Genomic DNA, 26899 nt, shown 5'->3' with positions numbered 1-26899 from the left:
CCCCAAATTAGGCTGTTAAAATACTGGGCCATAATATTATCCTCTCCTCCTTCCTTCTCCTGGTCAAATGTAAATAAAAGATCTGCTTGGCTCAGAAACAGGAATGGAGATAGACCACCCAGCTCTAGGGGGAATGTGACCAGGTGGCTATCGAAATGTCTGGCTATCTTCTTTCTTGCTGTTGATTTTGCGAGGTGTTGGTACCAGACAACTGGTTTGCAAGCGAAAAGAAAATAACGCCAACAACATAGGAAACAAAATACTGTGCAAATTAAAAGGTGAGATTTGGAGCCTGGAGTAAAGAACCCAGAAGGTGGTTAGATCATCCATAGATGGCACTTATTATGTCTATGGCTCACTGGGGGTAGAGGGCTGCTTCCCTCCCCAGAGAGGGAGCTGAGCTTTACATGAGGATGTTCCCATAAATTTTTGTTGTTGTTGTTGTTGTTGTTGTTTTTGTTGTGTGCTTCCAAGTCATTTTTTAAAAAAACCTATGGCGATCCTCAAGTGAACCTATGATGGGGTTTTCCTGGCATGGGGGGGGGGGGGGGGTTGCCCTTTCCATCCCCTGGGGCTGAGAGAGTGTGACCGAGATTGTGTGACTGTCATAGGATTTTCTTGGCATGATTTGTTTGGGGGGGATTGCCATTGCCATTCTCAGGGGCTGAGAGAGTGGGGCTGAGTATGTGTGACTATGATGTTTCTTTGGGGGGGCATGATTTAATCAGAGAGGGTTGGGTGGTTTTTTTTTTTTTTTTTTGCCATTGCCACCCTCTTGGGCAGAGACAGCGAGCTTCAGAGCGCGTCGTTATCATGAGGATTTCTTGGCATGATTTGTTCAGAGAAGGGGGTTGCCCTTGCCATCCTCTGTGGCTGAGAGTGTGGCCGAGAGAGTGTGACTCTGATGGGGTTTTCTTGGCATGATTTGTTCAGGGAGAGTTGCAATTGCCATCCTTTGGAGCTGAGTGAGTGTGACCAAGACATCTTGGCTATCATGGGGTTATCTTGGCATGATTTGTTCAGAGGGGGACTGGCATCCTCTGGGGCTGAGAGAGTGTGACTGAGAGTGTGTGATTATCGTGGGGTAGTTTTCTTGACATGATTTGTTCAGAGGTGAAGTGTGCCCTTGCCATCTTCTGGGGCTGAGAGAGTGTCACCTCTCCCTCTCCAGAGAGCCAGCAGAGCAGGAGGAGAAGGAGGAGGAGGGCGAGAGGGGCGGGGACCCGGCGCCTCCAAGGGCCTCCTCCCATTCGCTCCGGCTATTGTGACGTCAGGGCGTTCTAAAAAAGAACGGAGAAAACAATCGGCATTGAGAAAAACAAAGCCACTCCGGAGGGAGCCCCGTTGCGCTGGGGCTGCAGGCAGGGAAGCAGCAGCCGCCGCCGCATCCGCATCCGCATCCGCATCACCATGGTGTCGCCGGTGACAGTGGTGAGTCCGGATGGGGCAGGGTGGGGGTCCTCACCGCAAAGGAGGACAAGGACCTCCCAGGGAAAAAATGGAGGACCTTCTATTAAACTCCCTCCCAGGCATATTCAACCCATGCTGCTGAGTCCTGCTGACAAGGGAGGAGGTTCTGGCATTTGGTGGAAATGGAGGACAGGTCTTGGAAAAAAAGGGCATGTCTCCTAACCCTCCTAAAAAGGAGGGCATTCCAATAAAATGGAGGACCCAGACACCAGGTAAAAGCTAAAAACACACTCATGTGAAATGTCAGTCCATGCTGCATAGCCAGGCTCCAAATGGAGGACATTTGGGAATTCCTCCTGGACAGGAGGTTGAAATGGAGGACGGGTCCTGGGAGGGGGAAAAACCCCAAAGCAGGAGGCCCTCTGTGCCACGGTGACCAGATGTGTCCTCACTGAAAAGGAGGGCAAGGCACCGCAGCATGTAGGACCTTGCAGAATAAATGGAGGACACGACCAAAGCGGAAAACACTCCTACGAAAAACATAGATGCTCAGCAGGGAGGGCATTTGGGAACTCCTCCTGGAGAGAAGGCTGGGATGGAGGACAGGCCCGGGAAAAGGAGGACGTGCCTGGTCGCCCTGCCTGTCTGAACCACGGCCCACCCTCCCCAGGCTTTCGTTCCTCCCCTTCCCCTTCCTGGGCTGCTTCTGCTGCTGCTGTTTCCCCCTCTCCTTCCTCCCAGATGGAAAATGTGGCGCCGGTGGCCTTGGAGGAGGGAGGAAGAGGAGGGGAGGAAGGCATCCCCCCATCGAGCGAGAGGGTTGCACTACGTCTCCCTTCCCTCGCGTGGGCCGGAGAAGGGGAAACCCCCCCATCCATGGGATGAAAACATTGGGGCATGTGACTGGGAAGCCTGACTTGGTTGATATCTCTCTCCTCCCATTGACAGATGGAGGCAGGAGGGAGGGAGAGAGGGAGGGAGGGAGGAGAAAAGGAGGAGAAAGGGGTTGGCTCTTCCCCAACCTGGGGCCCTCCAGAGGTTTGGGACTGCAACACTTCCCATCAACCCTTATCCCTTCAGATGGGAACTGGAGTCCAGCAACTTCTGGAACTGGAGGGAGAGGGAAGGAGGCTGTGTGTGTATATCCCTCAATCCCATCATCATCATCATCATCATCATCACCACTATCATTCAAAGATATAGTGTTAGATTGTAGAATCAGATGATCAGGGTGGATGATGGTGTAGAATCAGATGATGATGATGATGATCATTATCATCATCATCACTGTCATTCAAAGATATCGTCATGTTAGTCTGTAGAATCAGCATGTAGAGAGATCTTGCAGTACCTTTGAGACTAACTAAAGAAAGAAGTTGGCAGCATGAGCTTTCCTAGGCTTTAGTCTATGGACGCTCATGCTGCCAACTTCTTTCTTTAGTTAGTCTCAAAGCTGCAGGATTCCTCTACTACATAATATCACTATCATTATTATATTTATTTATATGGTCTCAACTTGGATTATTTCTGTAGTGTGTTTTGGATCTGGGACTCGGAGTGGTTTACAAGATTAAAACAGTACTATTAAAAACATAGGGAAGTGTTACACTGAAACAATTAAATTATTAAAATATTAAAACAGATTGCATGTCAAAGAATAAAATATAGTTACAAAGATAAGCATTTAAAATACTTTAAAAGAATATAGTTTTCCTCTCCCTTTCTTTCTTTCTTTCTTTCTTTGGGGCAGGGGTTCTTCACTCTTTACCTTTTTGGATCCCAAATGGTGAAGCTTGAGGGGACTCCTTCAGAGACTCATGTTTGTAAATGCATAAAATGCATAAAATAATAAAAATACATATTAGTATTGCCAAGGGAGCTAATTATACTGAAATACAGTTGAGGAAAAAAAAGAAATACAGTGATGTTGTTTTAAAAAACTAAATTTATGATCAATAGTGCATGCACATCTTTAGTAACTCATTAAATAATGCATTAATACATGCAATATCTATGATTTTGGTTGGCAACAAAGCCACAAGTCCTGTTACATGGTGGACTGTATTTATAACTGAAGGCTTGCCAAGTTTCAGTCAGAGAAGGCAGTGAAAATAAAAATGCCATTTTCTCCCCCCTCCATCCAAGTCCATTGTTGTTGTTAAGCATCCTCTAGTTGATCTCGACCTATGGTGACCCTGCGGATGAGACATCTCCAAGATCCCTTGCCCTCCACTGCTCTGCTTAGTCCTGCAAATTAATATCCCTGAGTCCATCCACCTACTGTGCAACAGCCTCTCTTTCTTCAAGTCCATGGACCTCCTGAAATCTATTCACAGATCCCTTGGGAGACTGTGGATCCCAGGTTAACCCCCCCTCTCCTACTTTAGCATCTCCCAAAATTTGCATTGCTTCAGGAAGGATTTCTCAGGAATGTTTTGGCAACAGTCAACAAACATCTCCATGCTTTGAGTGCCACACAGATGTATAAAGAGTATGCCATCTCCATTAAAAGATATCCCATTCTCAGGCAGGTGCCCTTTTGCTGCCATCAAGGGCAGGAAAATCAGCAAGGTTGGTTTTTTGGCTCTCTGCTGCCTTCCTCCTCCCTCAGTCCTGCAGCTGATAAACATCTTTAGAGTCTCAGTGTGTGTATGTGTGTATGTGTGTGTGTGTGTGTGTGTGTGTGTGTGTGTGTGTGTATATATATATATATATATATAATCTGAGAAGATGAGAGAAAGACTCTCTCTGAGGCAGCAAGTTCCTGAATAGCTGTTTAAAACAATAAATAATAATAATAATAGACATAAATGAATGTAGCTGTATTAGACAAATATGCCAGGAAATAATAACTGTTGACCAGTGTACCAGAGTAGGTAGAATAAAAGATGGACAAAGGAGACCCTGCGTTCAAAGCCTTGGTCACTTATGGAGCCGGTTGGCTTCTGCTTGACAGAACTCTAAGCTGCCTTGGCTCCCATATTGGGAGAAAGCCAGGATACGTGTATATATGAAATGAAATGAGCTATTGTGAGGCTGGGTTGAATTTGTGTAAGTCATTCTAAACTCCCTGGAGCATCAGACTTCACCCCTTCAAGTTTGTGTATCTTTACCATAGAAAGGTAGGAGGAGGAGTTCAGTTGAAGTTAAAATTGTATAGTTACAGAATTAACAGCAGTAATAGGGCAATTTGAGCAATTCATAGTTAATCCCCTTCCAAAGCTCCCTACCTCATCCTCTGATTTGGATGAGGAAAGTGGAGGTGGACAGGGAAAGTCTGTCTGCCCATTAAAAGAAACTCTTTTTTTTTTTGGTAAAAAATAATGACTTGCTTCAAAAAAGCAGCCTGAGGGGCTGAGATCTCATAAACCTGCTTCAAGTTACCTTGTAGGGTTGTTGTTGTTTGGTAAGTCACTGATGGACATTGTGTAGGCTCCTCGACAAGATTTCATTCCCAGTATTTTCACTTTGTTGATGGGAGTTGCAGTCCATCAATATTTGGAGCACTATGTGATTCCTACTCCTGGTGTAAATTCAGAATTGCACTATTGAATCTTCACTAGATCTTCTCCTTGTCCTTCTTCTGTGCAGATCTCCAAGCTTTCCATTTTCCAGCTTGCTGGAGCAGGTTTGGATGATGGATCCTGGTCCGGCTGATGGAAACCACTCCACTAGTGGAGTGAGAGTGTCCACCCATTATATTATTTTTCTTTCCCCAAAAAGATACAGTTGTATTTCTTTTTGCTTGCTGGCAGCCAGCAGCAGTGAAAGAGAACACTAGTTGCTTATTCATTTAATTAAACTCTGCATTTAATTTAAGATTCATTAGCATTGGTTTTACATAAGGAAGATAGAAGCAGCCAGTTTGAAATTCAGGAGATGTTTTGAAACTGAGAGAAACGATCTGATGAGCAGAACAGGTCAAGAGTGGGTGATTTTGGGCCCATGAGGTCTTGTTGAACTGCAACTCCTATCAGCCCTAATCAGCACAGCCAATAGTAAGGGGGGATGAAAGCAACTGCAGTCCAGCAACATCTGGTGGGCCACATTTTCCCCACCCATGCACTGAGTGGACAAATCAGTTTTCTAAGTACAATCTGGAATTTCCTTACCGAGTGTATCAAGAGAAAGCTGAACAGGCATTTTCTAGGTAGATTACCTATATATATATATGAGAGCAGGTTGGTGGGATAATGATAGTGGTTCATAAAATTTACCACCATTGACCATGAGAGACCTATTGCAGTAGTAGACCAACAATAATTCTTAACCTTTTAGTGTTCTAACCATATCACAAACATTATCTCAATAATTATTAGGACATCCATGCATGATGCATAAACATCACAGCAGATGGGGGTTGAATATGAAGAGATATGGAGCATAGGAAGTGTGAGTCAGTGTTGCACTATTGTATACATCATGGCTGAACAAAATTAGGCCCTTCAGATGTTGCTGGAATGTAGATCCTATCAGCCCTGTGGCAAGGAATATTGGGAGCAACAGACCTCCAGTATCTAGAAGGCTACACTTTGCCTACACCCCGATCTACAAAACCTTATCTACTTTGACTGGCCTCAACTTTCTTGAGTATCAGGCAGGGGCCTGTACTCTTCCTCAAAGCACCATTGTTCTATTCCGTTCAGAGACCTAGCCCTCTATCTGCAGTTATTAGAAGCCTGCCTAACAAGGTAGGAGCCAGTGTGGTGTAGTGGTTTGAGCATTGCACTACAGCTCTAGAGACCATGGTTTGAATCCTGGCTCAGCCATGAAACCCACTGGGTGACTTTGGGCAAGTCACACTCTGAGCCTAAGAGGATGACAATGACAAAACCCCTCTAAAGAAACTTGCCAAGAAAACTCCATGATAGGTTTGCCTTGAGGTCACCAAAAGTCAGAAACAACTTGAAGGCACACAACAACAACTAACAAAATATTTGCCTCTTATACTCTTAACCATGTGTCAGTGCTATAAGTGCTGTGATTCATGTATGTGATCTATTCTCAATCTATTATAATCGGAAGATCATAATAATAATAATAAAATAATAATAAATAATAATATAATAATAATAATATGTTTTATTTTATTACCGCTATTCCAAAGATCAGCGGTGAACAGCAAGTAAGCTAATTAGCAAGTAAGCTAATTTGCCCCCAACAGTCTGGGTACTCATTTTAGCGAACTCAGAAGGATGCAAAGCCTGAGTCGAGCTTGGGTCCTTTGCTGGTCTCTTGAACTCGCAACCTTGTGGTTTTGAGTGAATGGCTGCAGTAGGCATTTAAACCAACTGCGCACCAGTCAGTCTTTGGCTTATTCAGCATAGCCTCTATTCAACATGTGAATTGAATAGGCACACACAAACTTCAGTTACAAAATAGATGTGTTCCTGCCTGGATGTTACTTCTTAACAGGAAATTTGATACCAGGGAAGAAGAAACTAGGAAGAACAGAGATAGGGTTCTGCAAACAGAAAAGAAAAGCCCTTCCAACTGTTTTCAGCAAATGTTTAATTCAGAACTACAAATAAGCACATTGAAATGAAACAACCAGATCAGGTAAGCCTTCGTACGTAAAAGGAACAAAAACATTTTGAGCTTTCTACAGAAAAATTTGATGGCTTCTTCCAAAACGCATCCAGGATTGACTTACTTTCACCAGCCTACATTTATGGATTTCCAGTTCAGTGGCCAAATTTACAGATTTATGCTTTTTAAAAAACATAGTAGGAGGTAGGCTGGCAAGGCAGGCTTATCTGCTTTCCCTTTCCCTTTTCTATTTGTTGTTCATCCATGCTCAGTAAGGGATTTTGGAAGCAGTTGCTGCTTACCTTCCCTGTTTCTTGGCAGGGGCACAAGGCTAAAGTACTACTCTTTCCCAGCCCAATCTTTGTCTGTTGCATTGTTTATTGTGGATGTGGTGCTGCTGCAATGTGACACTGAAAGTCTGTATTTCTCCAGTCTTCCTTAACCATCTTTATCATTGCTACTAACAATCTTCCAGCCAGAATAGAGGATAAGAAAGAAAAGGGGGGTGAAGAGAGTATGAAAAAGACTTCTGTGCATTACAGTGTAGAATAATGCAGTTGAAAACCAGTTTTTGCTGTAGCACCAGCCTATGGAATCCTGGGGATTGTAGTTTTACAAAGTCTTCAGCCTTCTTTGCCACAAGGGTGCTGTGGCCTTACAAAACTTACAAATCCCAGGATTCAGTTGGATGGGAGCCATGACAGTTAAAGTAGTGTAAAACTGCATTATTTCTACATGTAGATGCACTTTAGTAAAAAGGAGCTTCACTGGCAGAGGCTTTGTTAACTGAGAATTATCTGTGGTGTGTGTGTGTGAAGAGAGAAAGAGAGACTGTATCGATATTACAAAAAAAATCCCATTTGAACACTCTGTCAGAGGACCTGGTCTGGTGTCAAGAAAACTACAGTTCCAGAATTCCATAGCACTGAGCCATGACAGTTAAAGTGGTGTCAAACTGTATTATTTTTGCAGTGCGGTGTGACCATATGCTAGAACTTGTGGAGACCCACTGAAGCTGAAGAGTAGGAGATAAGACAGATAAAAGGAAGTACTTTTTCACACAGCACATTGTTAACGTGTGGAATTCACAAACAGAAGGAACAGGGCCATCAGTGGGCTTACTTCATTTAAAAAAAAATCTGCCTAGCATCAGGAAGAAAACTGTTGAACAGTTCTTATAGTGGAAGAAATTCTGGTGCCACTCCAAACTACAGTTCTCAGTTCCATAGCATTAAGCCCTGACCGTTAAAATGATGTCGAACCAGATATTTTGTAATGTGATGTGGCCAGAGGGAATAAAATTTATATAGTTTCTTTAGCAAAGTTCCATTTTAACTAGCCTGTTTGGGTTGAAATCTGGGAAGTCAGGCCTGTGAACTCAGTGTTACTTCTAAGTAAACATTCACTGGATCCAGCTGCAAGGCTTTCATCTACCACCAGGTCAATATATACGATAGCCCTTTGACTTGTAGCTGGTCACTCTTGCCAACTAACCGCTGCCATTCTCTCTATGTATTCAAATACAGGACTGAGTTATTAAAAAATATGACAATAAAGGAAAACCTAACCTATTGAATGTTGAAAGCTCAGGGCTTGTTCAAAACTGGGACCATGTTAATCCTGCTAAGTCTTAGTCATTCAGGCATACTTATAATATTACCTGTTGGTTTTATTATCACATAGAAGACTCTACTAAGAAATACTGCCTTGTTGCTTTTATCTCTTTATTCTGTCTTGTTAAAGGAAAGGTACTGAGACAGATATCTCTGTTTTGAACTTTCACTGCACACTTGCTGGGAGCAGACTGAAGTTTTTTTTCCCTATCATTTGAAACTAATGTCAGATGATAAAACACTCTTTCCCCTGGACATATTAGGGTGGAATCAGATGTTTTGCCTCATTGCTTTTATGTCGTCTTCACTGTACTTTGCTTTCCATCCTGCTGATTATTTTATCTGCTAATGGATCACTTGTTGTATAATTTCCCCTGAGTATGACAGAATGCTTCCATCTAACATTTAAACTGCAATCTGAACAGATGTAGTAGGAGTAACTTTTCTCAACAAAGTGCAACTTACTTTGGAGTAAGCAAAGCTCCTTTACACATTTAGCATCCCATAAATTTATGGCAGTTTATGATGCCCGATCTCAAAGTTGTACAAATGGTTGCAGTGGGCATTCCAGCCCTGCAGAATGGCCACTTAGCTCCCTACCAACCAAGTCAATAGTGAAAGAGAGGCTGAGTGTGTGTCTGCTTTTGAAATGATTGGTTGCACTAGGGGTTGCATTGCATAACATCAGAAATAGAACTTGCACAACTACTTTTATACTAGTGTTAGTGCCCCCATAGGATTCCAACTACTGGATTGCACTCTGTATGTTATGTCAAAATGGCAGTGGGTCTATTTGTCCATAAATCCAAGAAGATAAACTGAAAAAAATGCATGTGAAAATTAAAGAAGTGTTGTGACAATTTAAAGGTACATTTTATTTGGTATAAGCTTGCACGAACAGCACCTTCCTTTATCAGATGCATGGTGTGATCCATGCCACTAACCAAATAGGCTGCTTTCTACAAAAGCTTAGGCCAAATAAAACTTGTAGTCTTTAAGATGCTACAACAGTTTTTGTTGGTTTGGCTACAGTGGGCTCCTGGGTTCTCAAACACCATTTATACTCAACTATATGTCAACCTCATGTACAGTATAGGTCAGGGCAGGTTTTGAGGCCAAAACTATGGATTTTGATATGACCCATATCAAAAGTCAAAGGAAGACTTAAGGGCATGTAACAAAGGATCTAGGATAAAGCAAAGGAAACAATGCCAAAGAAAAATTCAAGCAGGCATAACTGTTTGTGCTCACACTAAAAGCTGGATGGATGAGAGAGCAGAGGTCTGTTTTCAGGACAGATTACACTCTTGCCTTTCACCAGGGGATGGTTTCCTTTTTTTAACAGTTGAAGTACAGAACTTAGATTGACCTCTGTGTAAGTTGACTAGGTTTTGGGTCAAATTTTTGACTAAAATTTCTAGACTTATACATGAGTATGTACAGTACACTTGAGTAAGTAAATAGTTAACATTAACCCCCCTCCCCACAACAAGGATAATCTAGCCAAAGAAATAAAAGTTAACGTTAGATCATGTTAAAATGATAACAGCATCAATGACAGTTGTTGTCAGTGGTATTTGGGCATATTTGACATTATAGGAGGGGCATTCTTCTACTATTTACTAAAAAACAGGGTTGTTTTCACTGTAATATAATGACCTGAGACATTGCTCTTCTGGGCACAGTTGGATAATGGAGTTAAAAGATTGTTTGTCATGACATTTAATGTTAGTTTATTTTCCTAGAACTCTGGGCAATACCTTCCTCCTTGGGCAAGATCTGGCCAAAGTAAGTTCTTACATTCTCTCTGCCATTTTCCTTTCCTTTCCTTTTGGCTCTTATAATAAAAGAATCTCTTGCATCTGAAAAATAATGCTTGTCAGTTTATAATTTCATACTTGCAGTGATAAACACAGAATAAAATAAAATAAAAACTTACTGCTTTGTTTGCCAAGAGTATAAAACGGACAAATTAATAAGCCCTCTAGAGGCATAATACCCTAATGGTACCAGATCCCATCTGATCTTGGAAGCTAAGCATGGTCAGCCCTGATTAGTGTTTGGATGGGGAGCTGTTAACAATACCCGGTGCTGTCGGCTATATTTCAGAGGAAGGAACTGACAAAACCACTTCTGAGCATTCCTTGTCTAGAAAAAACAGGTGACAGGAGACTTGAAGGCATGTACATGCACACACACATATATAGAGGGCTGATTTATTAAGGGACAATTGAGTATGCCATGTAGCACACAGGATACACTAAATTAGGGGAGCAGAAGTTGTTTTATGGAAACAGATAAAGAGGAAGCTACATAGTAATGGGGCAGTAACCCTACCCCGCAAAAAAGCTTGACCGTATAAGACAGTGCCATGAAAAAACTACTGTGTTCCAAAGATTTCCATGTTGTATTCTTGTTCTTTTCAGACCTATTTGTATGTCTTCAATAGGTCTGAAAAGAACAAGAATACAACATGGAAATCTTTGGAACACAGTAGTTTTTCATCAATGCCATTGCAATCTCTATACAAAACAGAATGATGTTCATTGTGGAGTGGGGAGGTGAAGGTAATGCAGAAGTGATATTGGACTCTGTCAGGGAAAGGCAGTGCAGAAGCAATATTGGACTCTGTCAAGGAAAGATAAGAGAAAGGTCATAGATATGCTGTCCGAGTAGAAAATGGTTGGTATCAACCACTTCCCTCACCCACTGCACACTTAATTGAAACCTTAGATCTACTGCAGGGATGTCAGAAACAGTTTAGCTGATCTCTGTTCCCTTGAGGATGTTTGTGGAAACAAGAAATCTCCAAGGTCCCTTTAAATGCATTGCTCTAATTATTCTGAATGAAAGACTTATTTCTTAGATTCAGTAGACCAAGTTCTTCACATCACTTTTCCAGGATCTCTAAGAGTGATCTTGTCCAAGGATCAATCTAGGTGAAATATAAAGTGCATCAATTGGAGCATCATGCTTGTCTTCTTATTTAATAGCCACTCCTCTCTATGTGTGCTTGTGTACATGCATGCACATGCATGAGTATGTGTGCATGTGCAGCAGATGCACAGAGAGTGGAAGGTAAACCTTTTCTCTCCTAAAGTGATTGTGATGATTCCCTTTGGGCAGTGGCCTGGAAGGCAGGACAGTGTTACAGTTTTCATTAGGACAGCCACAGGACTTCATTTTCAGTAATGCATTTTGTGCAGTATCTCATCTGGTTCAGCCCCCAAGATGCTGTTTTCAGAAGCCAGCCTAGAGAGTTTGGATCCCTTTTCATCTTGTAGGTTTTTCCATTAATGTCTCTTTTCCCCCTTATTTTGAATCTGCAGACTTTAGTTCCCCATATTATCTAATTTCATTGAATTGACTGTGCCCTCCTTGCTTCACCAGCAGGCACTAGTGAGGATTCTGTATACTCTAAATGCTGCAGTCATATCTCAGAAGGATTCTTGTGACGCAAAGTGTCTACTTACTTCGGATGCCAAAAAAAGACAGCAGAACTATTCAGTACTGCAGTGTTCCTAGCCACAGTTAGAAAGATCACTGCACCTTTGTACTTCGGTATTTTTTTGAGATTATTAATGTCAAATTGAACAATCATTTATCTATAAAAATATCCAAGGTTGCAAACTTTGTAAATTGTGCACTTTAAAATGCATTTATTAATGTGAAACTTCTGCAAATTCCAAATGTTTCTGTTAGAAGAACCACATTCATTATGGACTCATTTGATAATGCACATTGCACATTGCTGCCTTTTGTTCCATTTGCAATATAATTGGAAAATTAAGCAATTTCAAGTCCCATTAATTTCAGCGGGGGAAGTATGAGTATATGCATATTGGCTATGGCTGTTAGGAAGATGTAGATCAGGGAGGACTTAACTATATGGAGTCTAATTAGTTAAAGTGTTGCACATTGCTAAAGATGTTGGTGTAATTAATTTGGGTGTTGATAGATCCCTTTTTGTAAAATTATCCAGAAAAGAATGGCAGTGGGCTGCAGTAATAGAATGATATTCACTTGAAAACCAGTAAGCTATCTTGGGAGGATTTCTAATCCAAACTGACACCAAACACTCCCTTTAAGTCCAGCTCTAGAAAGATACTAGATCCCATCTGATCTTGAAAGCTAAAAAAGGTCAGGGCTGGTTAGTACATGGATGGGGGAACACCAAGAAATACCAGGTACATGCTGTACTAGAGGAAGGTAATAACAAACCGTCTATGAATATTCCTTGCCTAAGAAATTTCATGGGATTTCCATAAGCCAAGAGCAATCTGAAGGCATGGCACAATAAAAATATTAGAGTAAGAAGATTTCAATTTACTTTCTTAAAGCTTTTTACATAACTTTGTGAGCTATCATTTGGACTCAAGGTAGCTTAAAACATAGTGAAAAGTTCAGTGAGCAATTTTAGAGGAGTGTCTTTGTAAACTAATGAAGCCAAATGCCAAATTGCAATAAATTGTTATTTAGGAATGGGATAGGGTGGAAGAAAAGAGTGCAGAATTTACATATAGAATTGCAAATAAAAGTCAGTAAAATATTGTTTGCTTGAGAGGACTCTTGGGTTTTGGAGCAAATGAGGAGTTCCTAGAAAGAAAGATGGTCTGAGAAGAACTTGGGATTCTGGATTTGAATGGTTGCAGAAAGGCTGAATACCAGAATGATGCCTTAAGGCATCTATCCAACATGCTGAGTCCAATAGGTTTATCACATTGGACAGCTCCTATAAATCTTTACTAAAAGCAGAGTGGATTCATCACTCATTGGCATGGGAGTGACCAGTCACCACTAGATCCAAGCGCAGCAGCAATACTTTTGAACTGGGGTCAGAAGTGAACTAGCTGCCAGTTCAGTTTTATTCATCTTGTGTTTGTCTGTGTCTGTCTGTCTCTCCTCACTCCGGATACAGACATAGATCTATTGATAGGTATTTTATAAGTACCTCTAATATCAGCTTCCTAGAGTAACTCTTTCCTATAAGGTACATAGCGAAGGATTCAGTAATATCACATAAGTAAATAAAATTAAATTATATACGTACTGTATTTACTTACTTACTTATTTATTAAGTAAATAAATACATTTTTTTTTAAAAGGACTATAGGATATCTGCAAAGATCATGCAGGAAATTACTAATGCTCTTACTGCGTTGTTTGTGGTAGGGGAAATTCATGCAAACCTTTAGGCTTCACCAAGCTTTTAACAGCCAATGGGACAATAACTCTCTTCCAACTATGTTGAGCACTGTTTCCAATGAAAGCTAGTTAATGCTTCCAGTTTTAAAGTTACCATTGTCTTAAAAGTATGAGGTCATACAGAGATAAACATCCTCCATCTGTCATGGCAGTCACTGGGGCAATGCTCCATTTTGCTAAGCCCCCTTTTTTCCTGCTCTAGAAAGGATCCTTTTACAGGGAATTTAAAAGCAAGTTTCCAGCTTACATACAGGAAACACGCAAAGATTCGTTCTAGGGCAGTGTTTGGCAAACCAGATGGTATGTGACTGGACCAGTGGTGTCAGCACACCATGGAAATATCAACCATTGATTATTGCACAGTGATTTCAGAGCTGTCAACAAGCTTTTATTGGTGCTGGCACTAAATCCATTTCTGCTTTTTGCAGAGTCTGCTGTTTGCTCTTTAGATGATTATCCTTTTAATAACAAAAATGGAAGGAAAGTAGATTTCCTCAGAGAGCTTTAAAAATAGTTAAAAGTGGAGATGGAATAGGACAGCCTGAAGGCCACTCTGCTGCTAAATCGAAAACAATGCACCTCTATACAAAGAAGGAGCATCTCTTTAGTAAAGGACTGATGCCTAATTCGGTCCTTCCTTGATAGCCATTACCTTGAGGTTTCATTGCAAGTGCCAACTGAATGGTATAGAAAAGGAATTACCCAGCACACCACATCATTGCTGAAAACCATTGTCCCTTCATACTGATATTTGATGGGGGGGGGGGGGAAGGCTTTCATTCCTCATAATTAGGACAGGTCTTTTAATTAAAAGGCACAATTGCATGCAGAATATCAATATTGCAATTTGTACTTATCCTGCAATAGTTTGAGATCAAAAAGCCAGCATTCACACCAGTTATTCCTAAGGTACACATGGCTTTTCAGATTTTGTTAGACTGTGTCTCCTATCATCCTTGCCGGTGTAGCCAATGGTGAGAGATGAAGGGAGATGTAGTCTAACAACATCTGGAGGATCACATGTGCCCTATCCCTGTATTATGTTTTGTTTAAAGTAACAGCTGATGCAACAAGTTATCAGAGATGGGATTGGTTACATGTCTTTCAGAGGTATTGAATTCATGATCTCTAGTCCATGGTCAAGGTTACACATCTAAAGAGCACCAAGTTGAGCAAAGCTGGGCTGAAGTGCTGGTTCCCAAAAGGAAACATGGATAGAATTTCTATTACGTTGTTGTTCAAGTCAATTGATGATATCCTTCTATGGTTCTTATTTTAAAAAACATAAAGAATGGTATGAAATGTGTATGTGGTGTCCCTAGATTAGAGGAGCTAATGCATCAGAACATTAGTTCACTCAACCCTGTCAGGTTTTTCACTCGGATAGTGGCTCTTCAGGGTGTCATGCAGTGGATTCACCCAGAAATCTCTCAGCTGGACATCTCAAGGCTGTCTTTATCATGCAAAGCTTGTGCTCTGCCATTTTGCCTGCTGAGGATACCATCTAAAGGCCAAACAAGATGTGGCACAGGAGATCTGTGATGACATATTTCATACTAATTAGCAGCTCTGCCTAGCTGTTGTGATGCACTTGGGTTTAACCCATTCCTCCTTCAAACTCCTGTGGTCCTCATGAATATAGGGTAAGATAGGAATACATTCATTCATTTTCCTTTTCTTCTGGAGGAACCAATGCAGCTTCAAGGATTAATTGAGAGCAGAAATAATAAAAAGAAGGGAAAGCCATAAGTAGGTATGGACTTGCTCTTTTAAACTGTGCTGCTTTCTTGGTTCTCACCTGTGCTATTTAATAATTTAAACACAATACTATAAAAACTCAAAACAACAGCAGACCAAACCTACAGGAGATACTTTCAGTATTAGCTGTATAGTTGAACAAACTGCCAGAGTTGCAGACCTCTCTCCCACACCCCAGTGAACTGATGAAAGTAGAAATGATAATGGTTAATTGATACAAGTTGTATCCTTATAATGAGATTCACCCCCATTAGGAAATTCAAGTGACATTTTAAGAGCCTTGGCAACATTCAGATGTCATGTGCTAACTGTACATTGGCTAAGATCCTACATCTGTGAGCAGCTCTGAATGATCAGGTCCCTGTCCTTCCACTGCCTAGCAGCTGTCAAGCACTGGGAGAAGGGCCTGCTGTCATCACTTATCAGTGCTGAAGAGGGGGAGGCATTATTCAAACCATAGAAGAGCAGCTGGTACCATCTCAGTCAGGGGAGAAGAAAGGAAGGTGCTCTCTCTATCGGAGTGCACCTGCCTTTTCTTTCCCTTGGGATCCCAGAGCAACTGGATCATCAGGGTCTGAATAACCTTACCTGTCCCCCATTCCTCACCAGTAAGCAACAGCAGTAGTGGCCCATCTTAGGGCTTGACAGCTGCCAGATAGTGAGAGGTTTTGGGGCAGAGTTGAAGGACAAGAGAAAAGTTCTCTGCATCCTTTCTCAAAAGAGCCTTAAGTACACATAGGCTGCACTTATCCATGTGTAAGGCCCTGTATACACCAGTCATTAAGGTTGGCATGGGAGCGGAGTCGATGTACAGTGTCCTCACGATGCATGCTTGACTCTACCCTCAGGGCTCAGTGACACTGCATGCCGCTCCACATGGCATGTAGCATCATGGCACTCCTCTAGCACTGTGTCCTTTCGACACAGTGCTGAAGAAGTGCCTATCGCTATTGCTCCTTTACCAGGATGCAAAAAAGACCCGCTTTTTGTGGTTCCTTTTTGCACCCTGAAAGTCTGGATTGGGGCTGCAATGTGCAGTTGCCATGGCCCCGATCTGGCTGAAGAAGGGGCGGCCTCCAGCTGCCCCTTTGGGGCTGTTTGTACAGCCTTTAAGTCAAAGACAGAATGCTGGCTTTTATGTGCCAATGTGGCTTCTACAGTGTTCTTGTTTAATTTAAAGAAAAGCAGCCTCAAAGACTGAATGAAAAAGTAGGAATCAGATTAGGAAATAAAATTAAAGTCTGAAAATTGCGCAGCAGTAGAACACCTTTTAGTATGTTTGACATAATGAACTATCACTCTTAAATATTAAAATAAATGTATGAGCAATTGCTCATAGAGGAATGTAATGGCATAGCATCCATTTTTAGAAAGAATCCTCTCATTCCCTGTAGTCACTCCCCATCTGACCAAAGGTCCGAGAGACCGTCTGAAACAGATTTAGGGGTGGTTGCAGGATAAATGGGGAAGGAAAAGTCCCATTGTGTAAGGGGAGTCTGCTTGCATAGTGTTGCATATTCCAACTAACTCCCACCTCATCTAGTTGAACTTAAAATCTAATTAATGTCTAGCACTGGAGGGGCAAAAAACTTGGAGAAATGGTAGACAGTACCCTCTTTCATAGAATTACAGCACTTTGATATCAGTTTAATTTCCAATGAGGCATGCTATGGAATCTTGGGATTTGTAATTTGATGAGACACTAGAGCTCTTGGGCACAGTGTTTCAAATACAGCACAAAGATACAAACCCCAGCATTCTGTAGGACAGAGTCATGACAGATGTAGTGCTATGAAAGTGCTATAATTGTCTAGCATGAAAGAGAACAGGGTAAAGAAAAAAAAAAGGACAAAGAAAAAACCACCACTTTAAGGCCCTCTTGTAGGTAGAATCGAAGTGATTGTTTACCAGTGCATATGGGAATGGTTGCTGCTGCAACTTCATGTTGAGTGTGTGTGTGTGTTTATAAATCAGGCCTGAGAAAAGATAATAATTAGAGGACAACACAATATGTGCCCTCCAAATAATTGGAGTGGAACACAGAAAACACTGGGATGCAGTAGAATGTCAGTGATGTCATCTGGAATCTCCATGAGGGCAGGATAAACCCATCATTGTGCTGGTGGCTGGTCACAACTGAATGTTTTCCCCTCTTCTGTGGCCCACTGTGTAGTCTAAAACCCTGTCTTGGAGAATTTTCCAGCCAGTTTTGGAGGTACACAGGGGAGAGAGAAATAACCCCTTCCAGTCCCACTGGACTCCACATTACACTTATGGAAATCTAGCACTGGATCATGTCCACCATGTCTTTTTCAGATAAACAAAAAATAAGAAGGTTAAGAACACTTGCTTTCCTCATAATAGGTGTGAGTGGAATGATGTAGGAAAAGGTCATGGGAAGCTGGCTGTGACATCATGCACTTGAGTCTTCTGGGTTGTTTAAAAAATCTCTACCTTAAATGAGAAGTTTTCAGCTATAAATAGCAATATACCAGCAATACAGACTCTTCATTAAATTACAGTGAAACCCTTTTAAATAATAACTTACTTCCTGTTACATATTTTTCTTATGATGTAAAAATTGTATTGGCCTTGGTGAAATGTAGCCTTTTAAAACATTCAGCCTCCTTGCCCCATTTTAAACAGGTAAGTGAAAAATGATTCCCGTGTTTTGCCACTTCCACTTTCAGTTTCATGCAGTTACAATGTGGATTGCAGTCGCAACCACTGATGGTAATATTATTCTTTTTGTTCCCAATTGTCTGTGATATATGGAGCTTTAAGGCTTCATGCTTTAAGTCCTAAGATACAATCAGTCAATCTGTCCTTTTGTTTTTCAGGAGATCACAATGACACAATTATTTCTTTTTTTAGCAAGACTCCAAATATATGTATCCATTTCACTTTTAATCCTGAAGTTCGAGGAGGATGATAGAGATTTGAAAGGAAATGTTGGTTATTTGTCAATGGATAAATTAATTTGGGCAACAGAACAGTAAAGAAAAAGTAATAGTAATATAGGAAACTATTGTAAAATTATATGTAATAATAAGATCAGGGCTTCCAAAAGACAAAAGCATTTTTAGTTGTTTGGCCATCTGCTTTTTAGAAGATTAATTGTGCTCACTTGTTATAACAACTCTGTTGGTTACCAATCTGTTTCTGACAAAATTCAAAGTGCTGCACAGCTTGGGTCAGGTTATCTGAAGGACTGTATTCTGCTTTTGTCCTTGAGATCTCCAAGGGAGGCTATTCAGTCTCTTCCAACACAGGCACATTTGGTGGGAACATGGGAAAAGGTCTTCTGGGTGGCTGCTCCCAGGCTGTGGAGCTCCTTTTCTAGAAAGATTAGAATAGCACCTTCCACGTTTGGGCTCTATAGGCAGGTGAAGAGGATAGTTTTTTTTTGTTTTGTTTTTTGTTTTGCTTTAAAAGACTTTTAAAAGGTAAGGGTTTTCCCTTTGACATGATTATCTGGTTGTGTCTGACTACAGGGGGTGGTGCTTCATTATTAAGCCAAGAGAACCAGCGTTGTCAAAGACGACTCTAATCATGTGGCCAGCATGACTGCACAGAATGCTGTTATCTTCCCACCAAAGTAGTACTATTTATCTACTTGCACTTTTACATGTTTTCGAACTCCTAGGTTGGCAGAAGCTGGGACTAGTGAGGGGAGCTCACTCTGTCACGCGGCACTTGGATCTCGAACTGCTGACCTGCTGATCTTGCAATCACTAGAGACAGCATTTTAACCACTGAGCCACCATGTCCCATTATTAGACTTTAAGGAACTAAAAAAGGCTTTTAAATAATATGCTGTATTTTTTGTATTTATGTTGTTTTTAAAATGGGTATATTTTAAATTGCTTTTAATTTTTCTTATAGTTTAATTATATCTTAAATTTGGTATGTTTTCATGATGCAGACTTTTATTGGCACTGGTTTTAATCTTGTAAGCCTCTTTGAGTTCCAGTGCTAGGGAAAAGACAGGAAATTAAAACAACAACAACAACAACAACCAATAATGACCTTGAATCTTTTGTGTATTATCAAAACCTCAGTAAGTACTTCTTAAAGAATGTAAAGCTACTTAAACATCTACTATCATTCATTATCAAGTGGAAGGGTTACAGTTACCATTTTAAATACTAAATTTAATTAAGATCATTTATTTAGTATTTAAAATTTATTTTTTATTATTTGCTATTTTCAATACTAAATACAAAAACTTATTTGAAAATAGTTTACTATGTTTATAGAATATTTAAATTATTTAAAAATTGTCCTAAATTTTAAATTATTTTATATTATATAGCATAGTTTTATAGTAAGCTGTCCAGAGATCCTTTGGTATAGGGTACCATATTTTGATAAATATTCAAATATCCCAACCAAAGCAGTATATTAGTCAATTATGGAGTCAGCTAGGGCCCTTTCACATTGCTTAGTTATAGCACTATGATTGCACTTTAACTACCATGGCTACATTTTGTGTATTCCTAGGGTTTGTAGTTTGCTCCAAGGAAGAGCTCTTGGATTAGAATTGTAAATGCCTCTCCCTAAATTGCAAATCCGAGTATTCCATATAATTAGGGTTGCCATAAGTCAGTTTGTTTCTTAAGCATGAACAAAATGGAGGACATTTTGGAATTATTCCTAGACAGATGGCAGAAATGTACTTCCCTTGGACTCCGAGCACACTATCTCTGAGGCCGAGAGAGTGCGCCTTTCCAACCCAAAGTGTATTTCTATGCTTTTCAGACTTCTGTTAGCCTGAAAAGCATAAAAAATACACTTTGGACTTGAAAGGCCAGAAATGGCGCCAGGAAAGTGCCCTTTCTGGGGCCCAGGAAGTCCAAAACGGCCCCCCCTGGCCCAGAAGCCTACCCTTGGTCCTCCGCCGCTGCCTTGCTCCGTCGCTGCTGCCCTGGCCCACCGCCACCTCAGTCCTCCGCCGCTGCTGTCCTCCACCGCCATCTGCTGCCGCCACCGCCGCCATTGCTGCCTCGCCGCCTACATGGAGACTAAAGAGGAGAGGAGGAGCTGCTCTCCTCTTGAGGCTGGCCGGCCAATGGGGGCCAGCAGCAGGGGCGTGCTGTTTAGCCATTGACCAGCCAGCTTCAGGAGGAGGAATTCCCCCTGCTTAGCCCTGCATGCGGCCGTGCAAGAGTGCGCAGGGCAAGCAGAAGGACTGGCAGGCGGCGCATGTGCGCAATGGCCACTGCAGCGGCCGCTAGCAAGGGCCGCTGGAGGCAGAGGCTGCTTGCAAGGGCCGCTGAGTGGCCAGCACGGCGCATGTGCGCAAGGGCTGCAGAAGCAGCTAGTGTGGTGCATGCGCACAGTGGCCACAGGAGCGGTCGCTCGCTAGGGCCACTGGAGCGGCCAGCGTGGTGTGCGGCGGATGCGTGCAACAGGAGGAGCGGCTGTGTGTAACGGCCGCAGCAGCAGCTGCTAGTAAGGGCTGCTGGAGTGGCCGCACGCAGCAGCCACTCGCAAGAGCAGCCACCACAGTGTCAGCCTACGACCCGGGGCAAACCCGGGTCAAATTAAAAAACGGGATGGGACCGGACGGACCTGTTAAAAAGCATGAATGTCCCACCCCAGGCGGGATATGGCAACCTACATATAATGGCTGTTAAAATAGATATGCAAAGTGATGTCGCACCTACCAGCTTCTTTCTTTCCTTTAGTCTCAAAGGTGTTATAAGATTCCTTTGCATATTGATTTTCCTGATTAACATAGCTATCTCTGTGAGTTAAAATGGAATAATAGCTCTATAATTATATACTCTGAATGGGCCTAAAGATTGAAAGTAAATGTTGGGTTTGCATTTCTATAGAAACACCTAGGTTCTGCATTCATTCAGACCCTGTTTGGGCTCTGCAGACTAGCATGGGAGTGGGACAAGCTTACTGCTATCTTCTCTGGCCATGTCTAGAGGATGGTACACTTGCGTTGGCTGTCAGGAGCATCGCACCATAAGAGCTACATGGATATCCTAATAGCTTGTGTTGGGAGAGGGGATGCAATAAATGGACTTGAATGAAAATATTCTTTCTCTGGTGTGTCCTTGCATATTTAAGCAGGCTTGATCCACCCCACATTGCCAGACTGGGCTATTTTGTATCTCCCAGAACTGCTAACAGAAGCAAGAGTAATTTGCCTTGGGAATCTGTAAATGTCTGAGGGTTGTGCTAGATTTTAGAGGTGAGAAGGAATGTCTCATTGGAAAAGGTAGTGATACTAGGAGAAGTGGAAGGCAACAGAAAGTGAGAAAGACTGCGTGCTAGACGGCTATAGTCAGGAAGGCCAAGGGCCTGAGGCTTGAACCAATAATGCTTGAGAAGAGCAAAAATGACTGGGTCTACAGACTAGATGCCTTGACACTGTATGGCCTTAGAGAATGATAGTACTCTTGTCTCCAACATTGTTCTTTTACTCCCATGCCATGACACTGGGAATTCTATGACTGCCATGGGATGTTTACCTCTCCCGCTTCAGTAGCATCATGACAAGGCAGAAGCAGAAATGTTTTATGCTTTTGACAAACAGTCATTCTAAATAATTTTATATAACTTTTTAAAGTCAATTTCAGATTTTATAATTTTCTTTAGGGATCCAGGTTTTACCTGAAGACATTGCTATTACATACTTTTTCATAGTGTGTGTTTGTGTCATCATAAGCATTTTTTCAACTATAAAAAGAAGAGCTTTTAAGCAACTGTTTTTGAGTCTGCATCAACAGCTGTTCAGTTTCTGGCTCCTGAATCTTGAGCTTCCCTTTCCTTGAGGCAGTTAAGGAACCATGAAGTATCTTGGAAAGTGCCTTGTAAATCTTTAATGGGAATGTCATTGCTGGATTGCAGGGAGAGATGTAGCCTTGCAGCTGAATCATTTTGTTTATTTTTGTTGCACTTTTGTTAGCATGGTGGGTGGAAAGGGGACGGGGAGAAGAATACAGTACAAGGCAAGGAGAGGGTGATCACGATCCTCTAGCCTGGACTGAATTTTTAAAAATTCTGTCAGATGCCAGACCCTGTAGTCTTTTAATTCATCTCTCCATATAAAACTGACATTTTCAGGGAATAATTTATCAGAGAGCCTAATGGAACTCTCCTGTTTGCTCCTTACAGCTGAAAAAGAAAAAAGGAACATCTCCCCTGTTTAGCAGGTTAAGAAACTATCCCAATCCCTTCTCAGATGGGTTTGGCTGCTTAAGGGTCATACATGAAAGCAGTCAGTTCCTTGGTCGTGTGGGCAGCCTTTACCATGTCCTTTCAAACAAAATTCCACCAAACAGTGATACCTTTATTGGCCAACTGAAATGCACAGTATGCTTGTTGCAAGCTTTTGAAGCTCCATGGCTTCTTCTTCAAGCAAGGTGTTACAAACAAAACCAGAGAAAAGCAATTGGAGATGTTAGTCAGATGCTTGCATTATGTTGCTTCTCTCCTTACTTAAGATGGTATGGGAAGGGTATCTTTTGCAGGCTGGCCCTTCCCCATCTGACCATGTGGCAATTAGAAGATTTTCAAAGTCCAGGAAATTTAAAATCCATTCGGATCTCATCAGGGACTCCTCTCTAGCAATCCAGCATGTCTCCATTCCTATGAGGCCGCAGGCCTCTTTGTAGATACAGGACAATGGATTTCTCAAGAAGTCTCCATGTTTTTGCATCATGTTGGATTGCAAGAGCTTTCAGTTTTCTTCACTGTGTAACTTTCACAAGCATATGAAGAAATTAGAAATGCTATGGCATAAACAATTTTGACTTTACTTAATGACATATGTAGGATTAGAAATGGACCCCTATAAAATTCCATAAATGAAGAAGGGTTAAAACTTTCATCTTGGAATATCATAGAGATAATCCAAGAATGTGTCTGAGATTGGGTTACATATTTTTCCTTGCAACTAAGTGTGTAATGATACAAGGAAATAGCTGGTAGATAGTGAAAAGTTCCCAATCCTGCCTCATAATGTTCAGGACAGAACTTGGGGAAGTTACTTTTCTGGACTCTTAATCATAGTAGAAACCATCAGTTAGCTCCAAAAAATAATTTATCTAAGATGTAGTCAGGATCTCCTCCTTGTCCAGAAGGTACAAAACCACTTCTGGGAGATTGTGAAAAACTCTGAGACAACAACATCTGCAGCAATAGCATTTAATCTTTTCAGAAGAATGGTGACCCCAAAGACTGATGTTGTGTCTATAATTGAAAAATTAGTTCTTTTTTCTTGGGGGAGCGAAATGCTAGAACATGAGCTTGCTCTAAATTGTGTTTTATGTTTATTTGTAGGATATGTTTCTCCCTTGGCAGTCATTTGTAATTGCCCTCATGTGAATCTCTTGAGAGGTTCTTGGAGAAATAAAGGCAGTTCTAAGCATAATAATAAAAATAGTAATAAAAAGAGTGTTCAACAATGGCTCTTTTTCATCCTGGAGAGAAGTGACCAGTGGGGTCCCACAGGGCTTTGTCCTGGGCCCTGTGCTATTCAACATCTTTATTAATGACTTGGAGGACAAAATTGGGGGCATACTTATCAAATTTGCAGATGACACCAAATTAGGAGGAGTAGCTAATACCCCAGAGGACAGGATCAAGATTCAAAATGACCTGAACAGACTAGAAAACTGGGCCAAAGCTAACAAAATGAAATTCTACACGGAGAAATGTAAGGTACTGCACTTAGGGAGGAAAAATGAAATGCACAGATATAGGATGGGGGACACCTGGCTGAATGAAACTACGTGTGAAAGGGATCTTGGAGTCCAAGTAGACCATAAGTTGAATATGAGTCAACAGTGCGATGCGGCAGCTAACAAGGCCAATGCAATTTTAGGCTGCATCAATAGAAGTATAGTGTCTAGATCAAGGGAAGTAATAGTGCCACTCTATTCTGCTTTGATCAGGCCCCACCTTGAATAGTGTGTCCAGTTCTGGGCACCACAGTTCAAAAAGGACATTGAGAAACTGGAGCGTGTCCAAAGGAGGGCAACTAAAATGGTGAGGGGTCTGGAAACCATGCCCAATGAGGAACGACTTAGGGAGTTGGGGATGTTTAGCCTGGAGAAGAGAAGGTTAAGAGGTGATATGATAGCCCTATTTAAATATTTGAAGGGATGTCATGTTGAGGAGGGAGCAAGCTTGTTTTCTGCTGCTCCAGAGACTAGAACACGGAACAATGGATACAAGCTCCAGGAAAAGAGATTCCACCTCAACATTAGGAGGAACTTCCTGACAGTGAGGGCTGTTCAACAGTGGAACAAACTCCCTCTGTGTATAGTGGAGCTTGAAAAACCATGAATAGACCTGGGATTATACGATGCATGCCTGGAATGCATTTAGAATACATTTACATCATTGACTCCATGTTTATTCGCGTACTTGCACATGTGAGCATCCAAACTCCCAGAGCTGCAAACAAATCTGGTTCTATGGTGTGAATAACAAACTTTGACTTCATGAGTGTGGTTACTTGCACTGCCCCACTTAAAAAAAAGACACCTGAATGACCTGGCTGAGCATTTTAGGAGTTATAGTCCAAAAAAGTAATTTATCAAGCTCTGGTGTAGAGCAGTACAAGGAGGCTGTGCATACATTGCTTTGTTTCCCTATATCATCCTGGACAGCAAGCACACCCATTTTTATCTGATTTCAGATGCTAAGTAGGATCAAGCTTGCTTAATATTTAGATGCTGGAACCAAACAGGAAATAGTATCTCCAGGCAGGGCTACAAAAAAATCTTGCCTAAAACTCTGACAGAGCTGCTGCCAGTTAGAGTTGATCGAACTGGCCCAGATGGACCAAATATCAGCAGAAAGTAGCTTCCTCTGCTCCTGTATCAGTTTTCATTGACACTAAAGTCATAGTAAACCAGTCAGTCTTTTAGCTATGAAGTTGACCTGTTTTGCAATATTATTTGGAAGAGGATTATATGCATGAGTGCTTAATTCCAGACAGTATACCAGTAGATTTGAAAAGAACAGACCCTGTCAATGGGCTTACAGTGGGGGCAGTTGCAACTATTTATTTAAAAGAAAAGTTACTTATTTATTAAAATATTTATACCCCCACCCAACAGCAAAGATCTCAGGGCAGCCTTCAGAAAACATTAAAACAAGTTATACAGTTTAAAACAATAAAATAATTAAATTTTAACTAAAACATATTAATCTTCAGTAATAAGTTAAAAGCAGATTTAAAAGATTTTAAAGTTTTAAACCTATGTACACTGTATTTAGGATGAGTTAATGAGGCCCAAAGGCTTTAATGAACATCCAAGTTTTAACTCGGTGTCTAAATGACATGGGTGTGAGTCAGGCCTCCAGGAAGAGATCATTCCACAATTATGGTGCCAAAAAGGCCCTCTGCCATGTCCCAACACCATGTATTAATCTCACTGGTGGGAAACAGAGGAGCCCCCCCCACTCCCAGCAGATCTTAATCTTTGGGGTACAGGCATATATTGGAGAAAGTATTTCCTCAATTATCGAGATCCCAAATTGTTTAGGGCTTTAAATGCACCTTGATTTCAGACTCGAAATGTATTGGCAGCCAGTGCAATTCTTTTAAAACGAAGATGATATGCTGTTGATATGGTACTCTGCTCCGAAGTAAAGTGGCTGTATTTTGCACTAACTGCAGCTTCCAGACCTTCTTTAAGGGCAGCCCTGCATAAAGCACAGTTATGTGTCCACTTGAGGATTATGCATGCCAAAAAACAGTTATGTTGCCACCACATATAGTTTGGTCCCAGGAGCATTACTGCCCTATAAGTTTATAGACCATAACATATTGCGAGTCATACAGCAAATGTGATATTGGATGAGATTACAGTGAAGCCAGCAGTAGATTATATACTAACAAGTGACTTTTATAAAGATTTTGCTACTTGGAATTAAGCTCCCATCCCACTTCCTTAGTTCCCTGAAGCCTGTGACAGCAAAGGCCCATTCCCACTTGGCAGATAAAACGGCTTATATTGGCGCGATTCTGACTTGGATTATTTTCCGAGTCTAATTAGAATTTTTTCCATCATTTCCATTAGGAAAGGGGGTAAATTACCTCGATTTATTTAGACCCTGTTTTCGTTCCCATTTATTTTAAATCACTGTATTTTAAAGCGGAGTAATTTGCTCCCCATTCTCATTTGTATCTGCAAGCTGTCAATCAAGCGCATAGGCTTCAGACGTCACAAGTGTCGTCACCTGATTCGAAACACTTTGACACGGTTTATTTTGCTTCCCGTTCCCATTTCTGTTTGTTTGTTGTTGTTGTTTGTTGGGCAGCCAATGAATAGCAGTTGCACCCAGATTCCCTTTGGGAAAGAGAGAAGAGAAGCTCTATTCCCCCTCAGATCCCTTCTTGGCATCCAGGC

General features: G+C 41.5%; 1 protein-coding gene across 1 annotated transcript in view; it reads left to right on the top strand.

Annotated features, from left to right (window-relative positions):
- The first annotated feature begins 1306 nt into the window (after window positions 1-1306).
- TMEM86A (transmembrane protein 86A) overlaps window positions 1307-26899 on the top strand; it is a 56144-nt gene continuing 30551 nt past the window's right edge. Inside the window, exon 1 of the mRNA XM_042476561.1 lies at window positions 1307-1431. Coding sequence (XP_042332495.1) covers window positions 1411-1431 — 21 coding nt within the window. The 5' untranslated portion in view covers window positions 1307-1410. The remainder of the gene's footprint in view (window positions 1432-26899) is intronic.

Source organism: Sceloporus undulatus, chromosome 1 (assembly GCF_019175285.1).
Source record: "Sceloporus undulatus isolate JIND9_A2432 ecotype Alabama chromosome 1, SceUnd_v1.1, whole genome shotgun sequence".
Taxonomy (NCBI): Eukaryota; Metazoa; Chordata; class Lepidosauria; order Squamata; family Phrynosomatidae; genus Sceloporus; species Sceloporus undulatus.
This window is presented reverse-complemented; position numbering and strand designations above follow the sequence as displayed.